The sequence below is a fragment of the Trachinotus anak genome, unplaced genomic scaffold, assembly GCF_046630095.1.
Source record: "Trachinotus anak isolate AG129_WGS33_773 ecotype Australia unplaced genomic scaffold, CSIRO_AGI_Tana_v1 ptg000014l, whole genome shotgun sequence".
In the NCBI taxonomy this organism is placed as follows: domain Eukaryota; kingdom Metazoa; phylum Chordata; class Actinopteri; order Carangiformes; family Carangidae; genus Trachinotus; species Trachinotus anak.
This window is the reverse complement of record NW_027273865.1, coordinates 11,834,351-11,852,251: the sequence shown is the minus strand read 5'-3', so window position 1 is coordinate 11,852,251 and position 17,901 is coordinate 11,834,351. Positions and strand designations below refer to the sequence as shown.

The 17,901-nt window shown below is 40.6% G+C and overlaps 1 protein-coding gene across 2 annotated transcripts in view; it reads left to right on the top strand.

Annotated features, from left to right (window-relative positions):
• Nucleotides 1–1,343: 1,343 nt before the first annotated feature.
• The window catches only part of igsf9ba (immunoglobulin superfamily, member 9Ba), a 67,202-nt gene continuing 50,644 nt past the window's right edge, over nt 1,344–17,901 (top strand). Inside the window, exon 1 of one of the 2 annotated variants that reach the window (XR_011693490.1) lies at nt 1,344–1,606. Coding sequence is in view for 1 of the 2 variants with exons in the window: in XM_071496797.1 (XP_071352898.1) it covers nt 1,543–1,606 (64 nt within the window). In the remaining variant the exon portion in view is untranslated. The remainder of the gene's footprint in view (nt 1,607–17,901) is intronic. The other variant, XM_071496797.1, reaches the window with a different exon arrangement.

Sequence of the window (17,901 nt, the reverse complement as noted above, 5' to 3'; positions counted from 1 at the left end):
ATCTGTATGTAACATTCATAGGCCTGATGTGATGCTTCGATGCAAGCGCACATAAGGGGGGGAATGGTTGAGGGATCAGCCTGTGTTCAGCTCCTCTCAGACAGAGGGGTCGATGTCCCCTGTCGAAATGGTCAAAACTGACCCCAAGCTGGTTGTAAAATAGTGATAAAAATGTTCAAATGTGTTATGAAACTATTACTCAGCAGGATTTTATTACAGAACTAAAACGACAGTCTGCAGGAGAAAGAAAAAAAAGGTGAATGTCTTTGGTTTTTAGTCACCCATCACATAAAGCCCCTTCTTTTTTTGGACAGTCTCCAGAAAAGAAGGGAGGAGGGGGGGGGGGGGACAGACAGGCAGACATAAATGCCGAGAAAAAAAAAATTGTCAAATTCTGCTAAAACGACCGAGATTTACAAAATCCGGTCCGGAGACTGTGGTCTTCACCGAATTCCCTCTCATATGAGAAGAGATTCCCATGTGTTAATCGCACACACAGCAGCAGCCGGTGTGAGGGGTGTTGTTTGGGTGAGATCTGAGCTGATGTCGAGCAGCCAGAGGCGCACAGACGATCTGAGTCCTCTGTGGCCGCGCATGTAGAGAACGGAGGGAGTGAATCTGTGAGGCAGTCTCATCAGCGGCGACCATGTGTGCGCAGCGGGCAGCCCGGTGGAGCCGCATCCCTGCGCTCACGGCCGTCGAGGAAAAGCAGGCAAACGGTATCACATTGTACCCGCCGCCACACCCATCACACACACAGCCAGGCGCGGCGGCGGCGGCGGCGGCGGCGGAAGAGAAGAGCGTTTCATTTCATGTCGGTGACAGCGACATGACAACAGCCGAGGGCTATGGGTGAGCGACAGATGATTCACACACAACCACCAGTCCCCCCCCCCCCCCCCCCCCCCCCCCCCCAACCCCTCCCGCCCCCTTCTCTTTTCATCGCAGATACAGTAAACCTGCAGCATAGATGAGCTGGACGGTGCCAAAAACACCGACGAGTGGCGCAAAAAAAAAAAAAAAAAGCACCGTGGGTGACCGGATGATGTGCGGTGATGGCACACGTGGGGCCGGTGGAGGAGAGGTGTCTGAAGACGTGGACGCGGCTCTGTCAGTGCGCATGATACTGGGCTCCACTACTACGGCACGCTCCAACTCACCTTGAATCGGCGCACGGCCGCGCTCCTGTCATCCGGGTGCGGGGCGCACGGAGAGAGCCAATACACGCCCCAAAGCCTCGATCGGCAGCCAATCCGACGGCGGGAGAGGCGGACCTGTGGCTGCATTCTCACACTTGGTTTCACTATGCGCTCGTAAAACGGCTCCGTCTACTACAAGCGCGCGGTGCAGGTGCTCTGTCTCTTCGGGAGAGGATGCGGATGGAAGGACGGGGGAGGGAAGGGATGAAGGGAAACGCTACGAGGCAAGGAAATAGGATATGAAAAGAGGCTCCTGCTAAGAGACCGTGAGGTGCAAGGTCGAATATGAGAGATTGGTTGAACGGGGCACTTTGCGTGGTAATAGCTGGTCGGCAATAGTACTATGATTTGGTATGTGGCCACTCTGATAGCAAGTGTATTCAGCACCAGAGGAACGGCCGCTCAAGGTGAGTTGAAGTGCAGCATATCTTGTGCCGCACAGAGCATATGATTTCTGCTGCCTTCGTGTGCGCTTGGTGCTGCTTTTTGTAATCGCATGACATTTTTTTTAAAATTTATTATTATTATTATTATTTTTGTATGTTAGGTTCATATGAGCTGTGGGGCTGTTTCATCCTAACAAATGGCTGCATATCTCATATGTCACGGGAAAGTTCAGCCCTGGTTGAATCGCATCAAGGAAACACCAATTGTCTTGAAATGGCCCTGCTCATACGCATGGGAGATGGGATCATTCACTAGTACTAGTGTCCACTCTTACTGAGCATGACAAAGACAGCCTGATTGATACGGCTGTGGGTTAGGCCTGTATTGTGATCTCTGTGAGCCTCGTTTTTGTGTGATAAAGCAGCGAGTAAATGGGGAAATAACGTCCCCGCTGCTGAGGTGGTGGTGGGGGGGGGGGGGGGGGGGGGGGGGGGGGGATGTGTGCATTGTATCATGGCAAGCAGTCCCGTTTGAGTTCTCCAGAGAGGGGTGTGACCGTCTCAGCCCTCAAGATGGAAAAGTAACTAAATAATGCATCACGTGTCAGATAAAATGCTCTCTTGGATTTGATGGAGCCCGTGGCTGCATGCATGGGATTCATATGCTGAATTTCACATTGCACATGGACAGGGTCTGTGCGTTGTATGTGATGCCCTGAACACATTTAAGCTGCAAGGGTCGCCCGGAGCTGATCTAAGTGCCTCATAAACTAGTCATTCCTGGAGCTGCAAACTAAACAATATCCCTTTTGTTCATATATTTTTTTTCCTGAGCACTCTGTATTGACCCATGTACTTACTTAACCTTGCTCTTCCACTTATGTCCAGATGAGGGAGACATGTGCCAAGCTGTCGCCTGGTAACTGATCCCAATGACCCCACATACCCAGTCAAAACTGGTCTGCTCACAGGGTCTGGCTCCTCCTGTGTTGACAGCCACATCTGAGCACAGCACAACGCAAAAACTTCGTCCAGTAATGCAGTGAAACACATTTGATTAAGGAACAGAGCCTCTCAGTGCAGTCAGTGGTTAAAGCACAAATTCTCCATTTTATGAAGGCGTAGATGTGGCTTAATAATATCAATTCAAAGGTGTTGTCTGGTATCGGCACTGCACTGAAGGTGATTTACTTCCCGAATTATAGGCTGCGCCAGAGAGTCACAAATCACAGCATATTAAAAATGAGAGCTGGTTTACTTCTTCTATTACAGTGTCCCAGAATATAATGTTTGATCATAGTCTGGTGCGACACTGACGCATTGAAACGCATGTCAACACCAACTGCGAGTTATTTTTCATCTCTTATTGCAAACGATAAAGACAACACAGCAGCCTGTCTTCAGACTTTAAGGCTTTTTTAACAATATTTAAAGTCAGGATTGCCAAGAAGTGAAAATCCTTTTGAGCAGAATAATCTATCTACAGGTCGTAGTTTGAAGACTGATGTGTACTATGAAATAAATAAAACACACTAGAAAGTAAGTCACAATGTCTTAAAATATCGACTTAAGTTTCACATTTTGGGCAATACATATTAAATATAATAATAAATATATGTTTGCTCTCCTGCTGAGAATTAGATGATAAAATTGATACCACTCTCGTGTTTGCCTGTTCAGTATTAAGCATGAGCCAGCAGCCAGTTAGCTTAACTTAGCACAAAGAGTGGAAACGGGGGGGAAACAGCTCGCCTGATTCTGTCTGAATGTTCAGAAGGCAGGACCAGCAGGACCTCTGTGGCTCACAGACGTTTTTTTCCTTATGTGATAAGAAAAACATAAATGTATAAAACAATCATTTCTGGTTTTACAGGGTGTTATGTGCTGGATTATTTCTTTGCCAGGAGCAGTGACCTCCAGGAGTTTTCTTGTCACTGTGACAATGCCAGGCAACCAGCAGAGCCTCCAGGAAGTCACTCTTCCCAGCCAACAAGTAGTGCTGCATGTAACCTCTTGTAGTTTTTCACTTTGGTTTTTCTACAGATTAAACAAGCAGAATAGAACATTAGTGAGCTTTAGAGTAGTAGGCTAATCAGTGGATTTTAATACTTTTAGCCAGCAGGACAGGGTTACCATTTCCCAGGACTGTTCCCAGTCTTTGTGCTAAGCTAAGCTTCGTGAGCAATCGTGAGTGGTATTGATCTTCTCATTTAACTCTATGCATGGAAGTGAATAAGCATATTACACAAAATGTTGAGCTATTCCTTTAAGAAATGGTAATCAAATAAACTGCCATGAACTTACTGTGGTACAAAGCTGCAAATTACATACTTTCCTGTTGGAACCCAAAGGCTACTAATATGCATGGTAGCTGCTGCAGCCGCTACCCTCTCCATCGAGAGCCTGTTAGAGTGGATACATCACTAACAAAATGGTGGTCCACACCTGACTCTAGTCTACCAGCTAGAAAAAAAAAACCATATTAAAATAGTTTTCTTCCATTAATGCATCAGCGATTGAGGTCAGATTTCCAGGTACCAGTGGACATGAATGAAAACAGATGGTCGAAAACGAACATGCTCCAAAACAAACAAAAGAAAAGTAGGATTAGGGCAGCTCAGCTGAACTGATACTTGGCTCCTTTCTCATGAGTGGTATTTTGTTATATTTGCACTTTGCTTAGTGTTAGTCATAAACAAAGGACCAGTGAGTCTACAGCAAAATGGCAACAATTTCCGGTAGAAAAGTACATTTAGAATTAGCTTAAACTTCCTGAAATAGTTATTGTAAAATTATTTTGAAATATTTGTGACATCAACATCTTACGTGCAGGGCTGGATAATACATTATGAAATTAGGTATAACTATAATCATGCTGTACCATTGTACTTTTTTAATGCAGTGCTCCATGATATACTGTAGATGTATATTTCTATTCAGTATAGATAAGACTCCACCTCAACACAATAATAATGAAGTATAATGATAAAGAATTTGTTGTGTAACAAAATCATAATAGACTGTATTTGGATTAAGGCCACGGAATAGAACAGTTTTACGACAGAGTAAGTTGTAAATACATAATTACATCAATGTAATTTCAAATGAAAAATCCAGACACCAACAGATGTATTATACCCTGGAATGACTTATTATTAGGAGAGATGATGTGTTTAATTTTAATGAGCTTATACTGAAACTCACACTGGTCAGAGCATGGCGGTGTGTGAAAGACGGAAACTGAACATTTTGGAATAAAAAAACTTAAAAACACACAAACAAATCCTCAAGATAAAATTTCGCACACCTCTGCTTAAATAGTAAGACAATAAACTGCCATAATATGTGAGTGTGGTTAGTGGCACAATGCAATGAGATGTAGGTGTTGTATATTCCTCCCTTACGCAGACTTAAAGTATCATTTAGGGATGTGGTGGCCGTGAAGGTGGCGTCATCTGCAAATGTGTAGTTTTAAAATGTGAGGCACACGGGCGTCGACTTAAATGGAACAGACAATGTGAAAGAGCACACGTTCCCATAACACTGCAATGAGTAGTTGATAAACTCTGTAGACAGAAACTTTTGATAATATTGTAAACAAAAAAGGGGAAAACATTTTTTTTGATATAATTTGCTTTCACTTCTCTGCTTCATGTCATTGTAGATTAAATACCTTTGGGTAATAATAAGAAATAATTGCTACCGAACATAATCGTAATTGCAGCACTTAATTCATTCAAAAAAAATGTTGCTCAGCTTTTGCGTTAACACGCTGCAGTGTCAGCTGGCAAGGTGCCAATCAAATACGGGCAGATGCATGTTCTTGGAGGATTACTATGCAACATAAACAATGTTGAAGGGTTGTAAGAGCCCATCGTATTATAAACCACTGTGCACTTTTAAGATTGAGTCCGCAACTTTATGAATTAATAATTGTACAACTTTAATAAATAAATAATAATTGAATGATTGAAGTTATGTAAAAAAAGAATTTTTTAAATTACAAAAAATTTAATAAGAAATGTTTACCTCACACTGTGTGCACTGTGTTTTACAGCCGGTTAAGCAGATCAGTCAGTGATTTACACAGAATTGCTCAGGTATGAGCAATCAGTCACATTAAATGGACAGTCAGAGAAGTTTTCTTGTGCCAAGTGCCCATTGCGGAGGCAGCATATGGTCAGGGAGACTCGAGGTTAGTTCAACAAAGTCAACGGTGACTTGGCAACCAATCAAGGTGAAGCAAGAGGGACGCTGATGGCAATATAGAAGTAATTAAATGTCATTGGCAAGTGTTGGGGAGTGGTATATTTGAAGGACTATTTTCAGCCTGAGCCGCTGATGGCAGACTGACTTTCCTCTCAGGTTCTGTGCTGGGACTCTGTGTTTTTTAAGCGTTTGTTGAGCTGGCTTTTGGCCAGATGGTATTCATCTGTAATTCGCTTCTTGTGAGCCGGCTCCTTGATGTTTCACAGGGTCCAGAGCTCCCTCGTGAACTGTGCCTTGGCACACTTGTTCTTGTCACCGGGTTTCCTCTAAAGGCATGTTTCTTCAAAGGCAGAAATATATAGAAGCAGACAGGATTGTGAAGGTGTCAAAACTGTCACTCACATATCTGAGGCTTTCCATTAGTACTGAAGCGGCGTCTGAAAGCCCTCCTACTGTCTCTGAGGGTCCAGTTTCAGATAGATTGGGCTGTCTTGGGTTTTTGTTGGGATGTTGAGACTGTCTGGGACATTGTGTGAGGCTGCTTTCCGTGAGATGGTTGAGAAAATGTTTTGACAGCAGTGTTTTAATTTGTCTGACATCTGAAGTGTTTTCAAAAGTTTTAATGATATGAGTAAGGGACATGAGTGTCTTTCTTTCCACATTCACTTCACTGCAGTTTAATGATGTTTTTCTGTGTTGGCTGAAAACTGACTACAACTTTCAGTTTTTCTCTCTTGGTAAAGGACAATCAAAAGTCAATTATTGGTTGAGTTTGCAATTGTAATTGTTTGTAACTCAGCTTTCTGCACTGGCCTGTTCATGAACACATGTCCTGATTGGATACTCAAAACCTCATGAATGTTTTGTATTCATTTTTTTTCCTTTGACTTCTGAATATTTTTAATTGTACCGTCAAAAATTGAGACACTAGTCCTCTTCAGCACACAAATGCAAACATGGTGTACTGGAGAACAAGTCTTACTTTTGATGAATTTGATGGATTGAGGCTCACGCTGGTCTGCACTCGCTGTGTGTGTGTGTGCGTGCGTGCGTGCGTGTGTTCTGAAAGAAGATATTTTAACTATGCAGCAAAAGGCTGAAACCACCACTGAAGTTTTTTGCGAATGCTGCACACTGCTGAGTACCTTATCTTTCTGTGCTGACATTATTTATATGTGTTGCTATAGCGACAAAACCATTGTGTATGATGCACAATATATTTTCTGCTCTTGCCATTACAGTGAATAGATTTATATTGAGTAGTAATGGAACACTTACTGTGTCTCTGATGACTATGCTTGACATGAGAAAGAGCTGTAACACCTCATCATATTCCCTTCTCATTCATTCACTGATTTCTATTATGACCTATTGCCAGAGTGGAGGAAAGATCCAGAACAATAACATATCTAAAAAAGGAGGAAATCCTGCTTTCTTTATATTGTTTTGCTATTTTTTCTTGAAAAATGGCTGAAATGAATAATTGATTATCAAAACAGTAGCTGATTATTTTTTCTGTAGGAACTAACCGTTGATTCAACAAATCGTTGCAGTTCCAGCTTTCACATTGATGTAGTGGGGTGAAAAGTACAGTCTTGTAGTTCCCTCTGAAAGATATTGGAGTAACAGTATAAATTAGAAATAAATGGAAATACTCAAGTAAAGCATGTCAAGTAAGGTTAAATGCACTTAGTTAGTTTCCACCCTCTCCCACTGGCTTAACTTTAAAGTTAAAAGGCAGGAAAAAAATCATTCCAACAATCCCAAAAAAGACAAAGACAAGTTCTTCTCAAGTCTTTGGTTCGCCCAAGACTCCAGTCTGAACAGTCCTCAGCAGCACAATAATAACCTCCTCTTTCAGTATCAGTGTACTGTTCTCCATCGTTGCCATTAATAATCTTCATTTTCAGCAGCGTTGCGTCCTTGCTGGTCTCACCTATCCAGTTTTTTTTTTTAAACTATGTCAGCTGAACGTATTTGCTTGGCTGATGCTTTAACTTGCTGTTCTGAAATGATCTCCCCCTGATTGTTGGTCCAGCCAGTTTTCTAACAAACATGCAGTACAATACAACTACATCTCTCTTATTCATTTTTTTCTCCGCCGTACTTAGTAATGAGCTTAGGAGAAGGCCTGTGCTCAAGCTGTGGATGGCAGACTCTCAGTACTGGGTGTGTGCCAGCTCTTTCTGGTGATGCCCCCCCACCCACCCACCCCCTCCCTCAGTCCAGTCACAGCCGAGTCTCCTTGCAAACAAACCCTGCAGCATTCTGGGAAAGCCAGTTTTTCAGATCATGTGGTTCTGGTTTGAAGGACTAACTCTCTCAGCCACTGGAAACATGTAGTGCTACTTAAAATTAAAATACAGTCTGTTATTGTGTTGATATTGCACTTACAGTAGGCCCAGTTAAATTATCTGTCCACCAGAGACAAGCAGCGAAGTCCATCAGTCTTATCATGCAGCTGAATGATAAATATTTATAGTCCTGTGATTAATCAGGCAGTCAACTGATAAATTAACTTAATGATTTAAGAGAAAAACCAATTGCCAGTGGATTGAGGTTATGCAGTGCAGGTTACTGAGGTCATTCTTGTGATTCTGAAAGTTTCTTGTGAAGTTTAGCACGCTGCGGTTGTTTTGCACACATGCCATGGCTGGGCCACATAAGAATTTGACTTGGAATAAATTTGTGTTTTATGTTAACAGTTTTCCCACTGATAGAAAGTCATGTATCAGTCACATTTTCAGTATTTGCAATTGAAGTTATCACAGAATTATACTTTCATTCAGTGACATCTGTAGAAAATAAAAATGAAACTCTCACAGTGCAAATTTCACAGTATCAGCAGTAAAATTACTGACTCAATACCGATTTTGCCTTTGCAATGCAATTCTGCATTGTATGCATGCACCAAAGGGTATGTTCATACTAGTTCTGAAATAATTAGTTAATTACTCAATCGACAGACAATAAATTACCAACTATTTAAGAACCGATTTGTTGTTTTAGTGATTATCTAAGGGTTTGGACGGTTGTTCGGAAAAAAACAAGATGTCTGAAGACATCACCGCAGACAGGAAACTGATAAACATTTTGCTCCGTTTAGGTCTTCGATGAGGTCTTTATTGTGGGACAAAAGGAGACAGAACCAAAAATAATATAATTGTTTGCCTGCTTGAACTATTCTATATTTCCGTATATTTCCTACAAGTGACCACTTTAAATTAAGTAGTGTATCCGTCCGGTATCCATCAAAGTTTCCTAGAAAGACAAAACTTTTAAATTGTGAGTCTTCCTGACTTTCCTCTGATATATTACAGATCTGCCTGGTAATCGGTAAGTATTAATTTAATTGACATTTGTGTGGCATGCTGGAGGAACTGCGTACTTAGTTTTCAGCTTGTATTTAAGGAGGTCTCATGGGATAGCGTTTAAATAGCACGGCACTTTCTGGGACATTTTGCGTGTCATGTGCGCACATTTTAACCTTTTTGCGTGTCATTCAATGGGTTAGTTACTAGAGAAATCACATTGCGTGTATTGATGCAAGAAAATTTTGGTTAGTCTTTCTTACTCAGTAGATATTGACATTTGTTTATTAACTATTTTTCACTTAGGTGCTACATAATTTTCTATTTCTTCTTTAAAAAAATGGATTTAAGAGGGGGCACTTCATATCTATAATAACCAACACTGTCAGTTCCCTTACTGCACGGGCCTCCCTTGAAAATAACCTTGTAATCTATACCAGCTAATTTTCACTCATGCCATATTCTACCAAGAGTCAACATTACTTTCTTTTAAACATAAGATTAAACTCAAACATACCTTAACCTTATGGGCAGCATACGCTGTAAGAACATGCTTATGATTATATCGTTGGATGTTGTGAGTGGAGTAGTTGGTAGAGAAACATCTTCCAATCAAATCCCTTGAAATTAGATCAAGTGTAGTGGTTTTGAGTGTAAAGACTCGCTGACCCCTCTGTTATCCAGGGTTGGAGATAAGGATATGGACACTTGTATCATTTAGACTGGGCTGCACTGAACAGATGATATCGAGGCACTTCATGAAGGAGGCAGAGTGGATCTTCTTCAAGAGGATGGTCATGTCTTTGAATTTATACAGTGAGCTACATATACCTGGAAGCACTTTTCATGGTTCCTCGCAGCAGTGATGGATGAAGGTCTTCAGGCTGATATAGTTTTAACTGATTAAAAAAATGTATCCTAGAGCAGGACTGGATTCTGTCCCAGAAACACCGCCCATCCTGTTAAAGGGTGACTTGATAAAGTAGTTAAGTCAACAGTTTGTATTAAGAGCTATCACATCTCTACTGTATTTCCTGCACAGGGCGCTCCACTAATTTATTTCTGCTTTGGACTGATTGGTATCTCTTATTTTTTCCACCTCTGTCTTTGAGCGGTATTCAAAATGTAGATGATGAACGCTTCTACTGAAGCAACCCAACTAATGGTTTGTTCCCATGTCTGTCTGCACTCATCAGGATTATCAGACTTAGTTGTAGGCCACCACCTGCTTGTGGTCAAGACATAATCTTTCTTGCACATTTAAAACTGAAGGTTTGTAGGAATTTCGGGGAGTTTTTTTTTTAAACATATAATATTTCAAGCCATATACATACAACTTTTTTTTGCTCAGAGTTTTAACATAAGATTTTTGTAACATCACAGTGTCTTGTAATCCTATGTAGGTTGGGCCAAATGACACATGACACAGAAAAACAAAACGTTATATGGTATGCAAAATAACAATGTCTTTGAATTATTTTATTTATTAGCTATATTATTTTTGGACAGTAGTTTGTTTTATTTGTCTAGATTTAAGGGCTGCTACTAATGATTCTTTCGATTACTCTGCCAATTAATCATGTAGTCAATGAAATGACTGAAGGCAGTTTGCTTTCATGTATGATGAAGAACGACATGAAATCTTCACATTTTAGAAGCTGAACTAGCAAATATTGGAATTTTCGCTCGTAAAATGACTAAATTTGTTAAACAATTATCAAAATAGTTTTCAATTAATTTTCTGTTTATCAGCTAATTGATTCATCATTGCAGCGCTCATAGATTTACATCCATTTACCATGGAGGAAGTCTTTTTATTTTCTACCATAAATGATGCAGGGTTATATTTGACAGTAATCCTTGTGATTTGAACAATTTCCATGATGCTTAAATATCAAACAGCACTAATGATGCTACTGAATCTAATCTTATATACTAATGTAGAGACATATAAATCATCTGATAAATAAGGAACCACACTGATATAGTAGTCATAATCAGTACTACTTTCATCTTTTCTCAAGACACCACCATACTCGCTAAACTTACTCCACCCCAATCAAGAACACATTTCATGCATCTGAAAGGAACTTTACAACCCTGAATCTGTCATGTCTTTTCTCTATTTTGAGGAAACACATATGCACATGCATCTGCATAAGAGGCACTTGTTTCCAGACATAAGTGTTGAATCCACACGGGGCACACTTATGTCGCTCTGAGACTGCAGCACGAGTGTGTATGTGAGTCATAGAGAGAGGAAGTGAGTGCGAGAGAGGGAGGGAGCAAATGGGAATTATATGGAAGTGGATACGTTGATGGGAAGATATGTGGAGCCAGTGTCGTTCTGTGGATTGTCTGAGCAGTTCACATACAGGAGAGCTCTGTTGCTTTGACTTTTTCACTCACACTGTTACATACGATTTATTGATGCTGAAGAAACACAGTCTCATAAGCAGCTGTAGTTAGACAAGCCACATGAAAGCACTAATAAGCACTGTCAGCAGCAATATGCCTCTTTGTGTAATTACTTTAAAACACCTTGGCTAAAGCATTTATAACTCTTGTAAAAAAAAAAAAAAAAAAATGCTGTGGGGAAAAAAAATGCCTGAATCATGGCTGGACTGAGGAATGTCTGTGACTTACAGCTCCTGCCAAAGACGCCCTGTAATGTGCACCTCTGGTAGTGCAGTGCCTAGCAATGTTGGTTCGCCCTTTGTGCCTTTGGCAAGCCAAGCCAATTTCACACACCTCTCTCTCTCTGTCTCTCTCTCTCTCTCTCTGTGTCCTCACTGTGTGTTCGAGCAGGTGTCAGCACATCCATTGCATCCCTGACTGAGCATTGCTTGTCTGAGAGGAGAACTTTGTCATTAGAGAGAGCTAAATAATGAAGAGGCCCAATCTATCTTGGATTGTCCCTGTAGAAAAGTGAAAGCAGCAGGCACTGAGGTTGTCTGAATGCCACCTTCTGGAAAATACCTTCTGCTCTGCAGACTTTATTGTAAAATGTGCAAAATCTGTTTGTTTACACTTTGACTGTACCAGTTGTGAATGTTTGCTGGAGAGAAGTTATGTGTAGAGATAAGTGCTGTCACTTTATATTTGAAATACAAGCTTTCGTTTGAACATGGGGAAAAAAACAGACTGTTTGAAGTACTTTGCTTTCTTAAAATTCACTATCAGCTTGACCCCCATTACTGTGTGGATGTACTTTTGGTTCATTGTAAATGGCAAAATCATCAACAAAGATAAGGCTGTTTTCTGACCTTGTAAAAAGCAGCCTTACTCTGCAGTGACTACAAGTCTGAGGACTCACCTGCTGCCTTACCAGCCAGGTTGGGTGGGCCGATAGAGAGAGCTGAAGTGAAACCTGAACTCTCGGGTTCTGTTCCAGAAGCAAGAAAACCTCATTAAAAATCCCACTGACATTTGTAACTACGCTAATAACTAAGCATCCAGCTGTGGAACAGAGCTTTTCTCAAGAGTATGTTTTGTGTCCAGAGAAGGACAGTAGTATCTAATATTGTTGTTTATTCAATATTTAGGTGTTTAGCAGCCTTCAATGAACACCATTTCCCATAAGCCCAAGACAAGCACTAAACATCATTGCTTGACAGAGGGGGAGTTCATGAACGAGTTGAGTGGTCGTGGTCAGTACAAACATACTGTAATAACAGCAGGACAGACAGGAACCGCGCTGCTGCTATTTATCTTTGTTTTCATGGGAGCTGTAGTTTTTTCTGTGCTCACAAAGTAAATGTTGTTTGACTTTGTTAAAATCATGAAGGTTTAATTGTTTCACAGAGTTACATCAGTTACTGGAACAGAGACCAGCCTGGACGTGACGTCTGTCTATTGAAACAGACTTCGTGAATAAATCATGACATACATGAAGCATAGGATTTAAACATCCACTCAAGCTTCAACTCGTACTCAACTGGAGTATGTGAGTGGAGCCGTGACTCAGATCATTTCTGTAAGAGGGCAGCAGCAATACCACCTCGAGTCAATCTGCAGGTGCCTGTGTGCGGTAGGATTCCCACAGTCCAAAGGTATACAGTTCAGGTTAATTTAGGTTAGGTTGATTTGTGACTTTAAATTGGCCATAGGCATGAATAGTTGTTTGTCTCTATATGTCAGCCCTGTGAGAGACTGGTGACCTGGCGCCCTCACCCAGGATTGGCTCCATAGCTAAAGAATGGATTGCTGTGTTTGAATAGGGTGATTGTGCAGATGCAGGTTGACCAAAATAGTAGAACAGAAATCGAAAATGACTTATCAGTTAAACGTTTTTTTTTTTGTAATCATTGTGATCATCTAAGAGAGGGTACAAAATATAAAGCCTACTTACATATTGTTTGATGCAAACAACCTCCAACACAGCCAGAAAGACTGATCTAGCAGACAAACTAATTTAGCCAACATACCTTGTGTTTTTCATTGCTGGTGATGAGATAGAGAGGGCAAATCTTGCAGGGTGGTAATTGTGGCTAAAAGAAAACAAAATAGGTTCCTCCTAAAGCCATGTAGAGTCATTTATGCTAGAAGATGAATAACTAGGTGAATGCCATACCCTGAATATAACCAAAACCAGATTAAGACTCGAAACCGGGATACTGGTGTGTATGTAAACACACTCTGCCTAAATTTCCCTTTAAGTGTAGCTGCTGATGCAAATGTAATTTCCATTACAGAACAAATACAATTTATACATCATGCACTGGCCTATACTTCAATTTTGTAGACCCATATTAACACTGATACACAGATACTGTATGTACAGATACACATAGGCATACCACACACACACACACACTGAGGCCATTCTCTGATGTGACCTTCAGCACATGCAGGCTGGCATTCAATTACCGCCCTGGCAGTGGCCCATCCAGCCCAGTGGCTGCATGTCCTTGAGACTCTCACTCCAGCCTCCGTCCAGTCTATATTCCATTACATCCTCCACATCGGGAGCCCTGTCCAGCATAAAGTGGCGCTCATATCCTCACATCTGAGAAACACACGCAGCGTTTTAGCTCTTGATGCATCCTTTACAAAATCTCCAACTGCAGTGAGCAATGGTTTCCCTAGCTCATACGCTGAATCAAATCCAAGCATGAGGTAAATATTAGATTTTAGGTTTATTGGGTGAAATATTGCGCTCGTGTCAAAAAAGAGGTTTAGCAAACCCAAGCACTCCTCTAAATCTAAAACTGTCTCTCATTGAACTCCCTCAGTTTTCATATTTTTCCTCAATATTGTTCAGTGTGTTATTGGACCTCATTACTGTCAAAACATTTCTCCAGCTCTGTGCTGCCTGGTTATTGCCCAAAATTGCCTTGAGAGTCTATTTACTGTACAAATCTGTGATCATTACTGAAAGTACAATTTAGTAAAAGAGCTATTTTCAGCCACTGCCACTTGAAAAACACTCTGGGTTGAAATCTCTTGCAGATTTAACCCCGTGTGCCCCCACTGTTCTGCTGCAGTGATTCATGTGCTGGTCTGGACAGCTGTTGATTGACCGCAAACAGATGTCTCTTACTGGTTTATGATGTTACATCACGTTGTCTGTATCAGTTAACACTTGTCTTTGGCTGCTTCATTCAGTTGTTGATATTTTTGTTCACATTTCCGCTTTGCTAATATGTTTTTATTTATCTGATCTCTATAGATAATCTCCACAGATATAGAAAGACCACTATAATTATTGACTGAGTGATCTGTTACAAAGGGAAAACTCTGACTAGAGCTGCAACACTTAATCAATTAATCAATTAGTCGATTGACAGAAAAATAATTGTCAACTACATTTTTTTCAGGCAAAAACAACAAACATTCTTTATAGTTTCATCTGCTTAGTGACACTTTAAATGGGTCACAAGTTAAAGCTAAAGGGTTTGCAAAATGCTTAATCAAATAGATATGAATAAAAACAAAGTTCTTCTACACGAGTGTGCATTCTTAAATCCAATCTTAAACCCTTATGGGACTGTCTTCTGAGATTTTATAGCCCTAGACCTGATTAATGATTAATCAAGAAAATAAATCAGCAGGTTAATCAATAATAAAAATAAACACAGGTTGCAGCCCTGGCTCTGGCTCTGACTAACTTGCTGTGACACTGCCTGTTTAACCTGTGCCTAACAATGTGGAATTATCCCCCCTGTGTTTTGCTTTTGTACATGAACTGCCAGCCATATAGATGATTTATTTGACAGATGATTGAATTGTTACCCTGTTGGAATTCATGATCATAGCAGTAAATCCTCTATATGCCGAGGATAGATACATAAAACATATTGGTCTTCTGGATTTATTAGCTGCCTGATTTATGCAGATCTTACTCAACAGATATCTGCCTCTCTGTATTTGGGGGGTTTTACGGTTCACTCTCCAACTTTAGTTGAATTTATGTTTACAGTGCCAAAGCAATTATGAGTTGCCATCATCTCTTAACTGTACTGATGCTTTTACATCCGCAGTACTGTCTGTGTGGAATATCTTAAGCATGGATCATTGTATAACATTTATGTCTCATTGAGAGCATAAATAGTTCCCCTGAATAAGCCCCCATAAACCCTACATTTCCATTAAGGAAATTAAAAAGGCTATAGCAGTGACCAAGCTTGTGCTGATCGTCCCTTCATGAGGATCTCATAAAAGAATTGGAGAATTATTAGCCCTCCAATATATTATCTCGAGCCTTTAAAGTCTCTTCTCTGTCCAAGATGTGCTTCTCTTGCCATCGGGATCAAAAAATATTGTCACTGAGAAACCTGAGCCGCTAAAACTTCTGCAACCTGAACTGTCTGCAGAGAAAACAATGGATTTCAGCAGCAGCCACTCTTGTGCCACAGGGTTTGAGCCTGTGCTTCATGTCAAGTGACTCTACTTACTCAAACCAAACAATGTGTCCAGTGTGTTTCATTATGGATGGGAGCCTGCATGATCTTTTCCTCTGAAAGCCATAGAGCACGAGAGCTGGACCCAAGATAAAAGATACTTCAAGTATTGACCATAATTTGTTATCTAACACCCCGGTCCTGAACATGTACAACTATGGGTCACAGACCCAGTTTGTATTAAGGATTGAGATGTATCTTAGAGCTCTATTTATGGCAGCAGACCTTCCTATTGTGTCATCTCACTGCTTTACTTACACAACTTAAATATGATGATTTTGGTGTTGATTCTTTTTTTTTTTTTTTTTTTTTTACATATAAAGAAGTAGTTAATGTTCTGTAAATATCACCTTGTTTTTGAGGTGGTAAAATGTTTTTACAAATGTCCAGTAAATGTCTTGCTGTGTCCTTAAAGAAATATAAATAACTTATTATAAATAACTAATAGCTTTTTCTTAGCAAATGTGAGAGATGGTGGCTAGAAGATGAAATCAGTGAAGTAAAGCTGCAATATGCATGTTCCAGTTGTTTAAAGGAGCAGTTTGACATTTTGGGAAATACACTTTTTTTTTGCCAAGAGTTAGATGAGAAAATCAACCCCACTGTCATGTCTGCACAGTAAATATGAAGTAGACAGCTATCTTAGCTTAGCTTGACTGGACAGGGAGAAACAGCAAGACTGGCTCTGTCTGAAGGCAACAAAATCTGCCTGCCACCACCTTGAAAGTTGTTAAACTTTTGGGATTAAACAATCCAAGCTGTCTCCTTGTTTCCAGTCTCTGTGCTAAGTGAAGCTAACTGGCTGCTAACTCTAGCTTCATATTGTATCAGAGTGGCATTGATCCTCTCATCCCTCAGCAAGAAAGAGAATAAGCACATTTTCCACGGTGGAACCATTCCTCACAGCACCCACGTTGGGATTCAGTGATCAAATTTTCTTTTCTTTTTTTTTTTTCTTCCTTCCTTTCTTTTCTAAACAGAATGTAACAAGTAAGTTTGGTGTCATATGACTCAAAACAATAACTGTGTGGAGCGCTGAAAGGGGCTGTTATAATCGTTTTTAAAGGTGTTATAAATGAGGCTGCGGTGGAGCATGCTCAGGTGTGAATTTCAGGCCTTTGGCAAGCCTGAAAGGATTAGTTTAGCAGATTTCTGATTTTGTTGTGCTTATAACTGGATGGGACAGGTTTCCCCAGAAGTGTATTAAAAGGTCATGGTTCATACAGCGTCATGAAGGTCTTTGCACAAATCAACTCCCCACTCTATCAGTCTCAGCAATCTTTATGCATTTTGACGCGCCAAGCTGTGCTTGATCAAACACGGTTCTATTTTAATGAAAAATGCCGCTTTATTATCGGCATGATTTAAATGGTTCAAATTATTCATGTTCATGTTTGTGTTGTTCATGTACAACCTCTGTGGCTTGCAGCTGTCAATCCGTTCCCCTGTGAGCATATTTTTCACTTGTAACATTTACAGTGGGTTGGTTGGAAGTTAATTATCTTTTAGGTTAATGTTCAGACTTGTGCAGTTTCTTGTGCTCTGGTGCTGGTCTATTGAAGACCGGCAGGGGCTGTTAAATACTCATGTGGGGTTGAGTGAGTCATGCGCACGTTTCATTGGTTTTGTTTTGCTAATTAGAGCTCAAGGTAGCAAAGCATGGCTGCTTTTACCTTCTTACTAAAGAGACACAATAGCCAAGCAGATTCCAGTACTGTGGTCCGTAACTGGCTGACCACATCTCTGCTCTGTTTCAGTCCAGAATCTGTGCTCGTTGAAACGAATAAAGTAGATTAACTCTATCGCAGGATAATGCAGATTAAACTGGTAAACTGCATATGGCCTTTAGAGGTGGAGTTAGAGCTTTATTCTTCAGACAGAAGAACTGGATGAA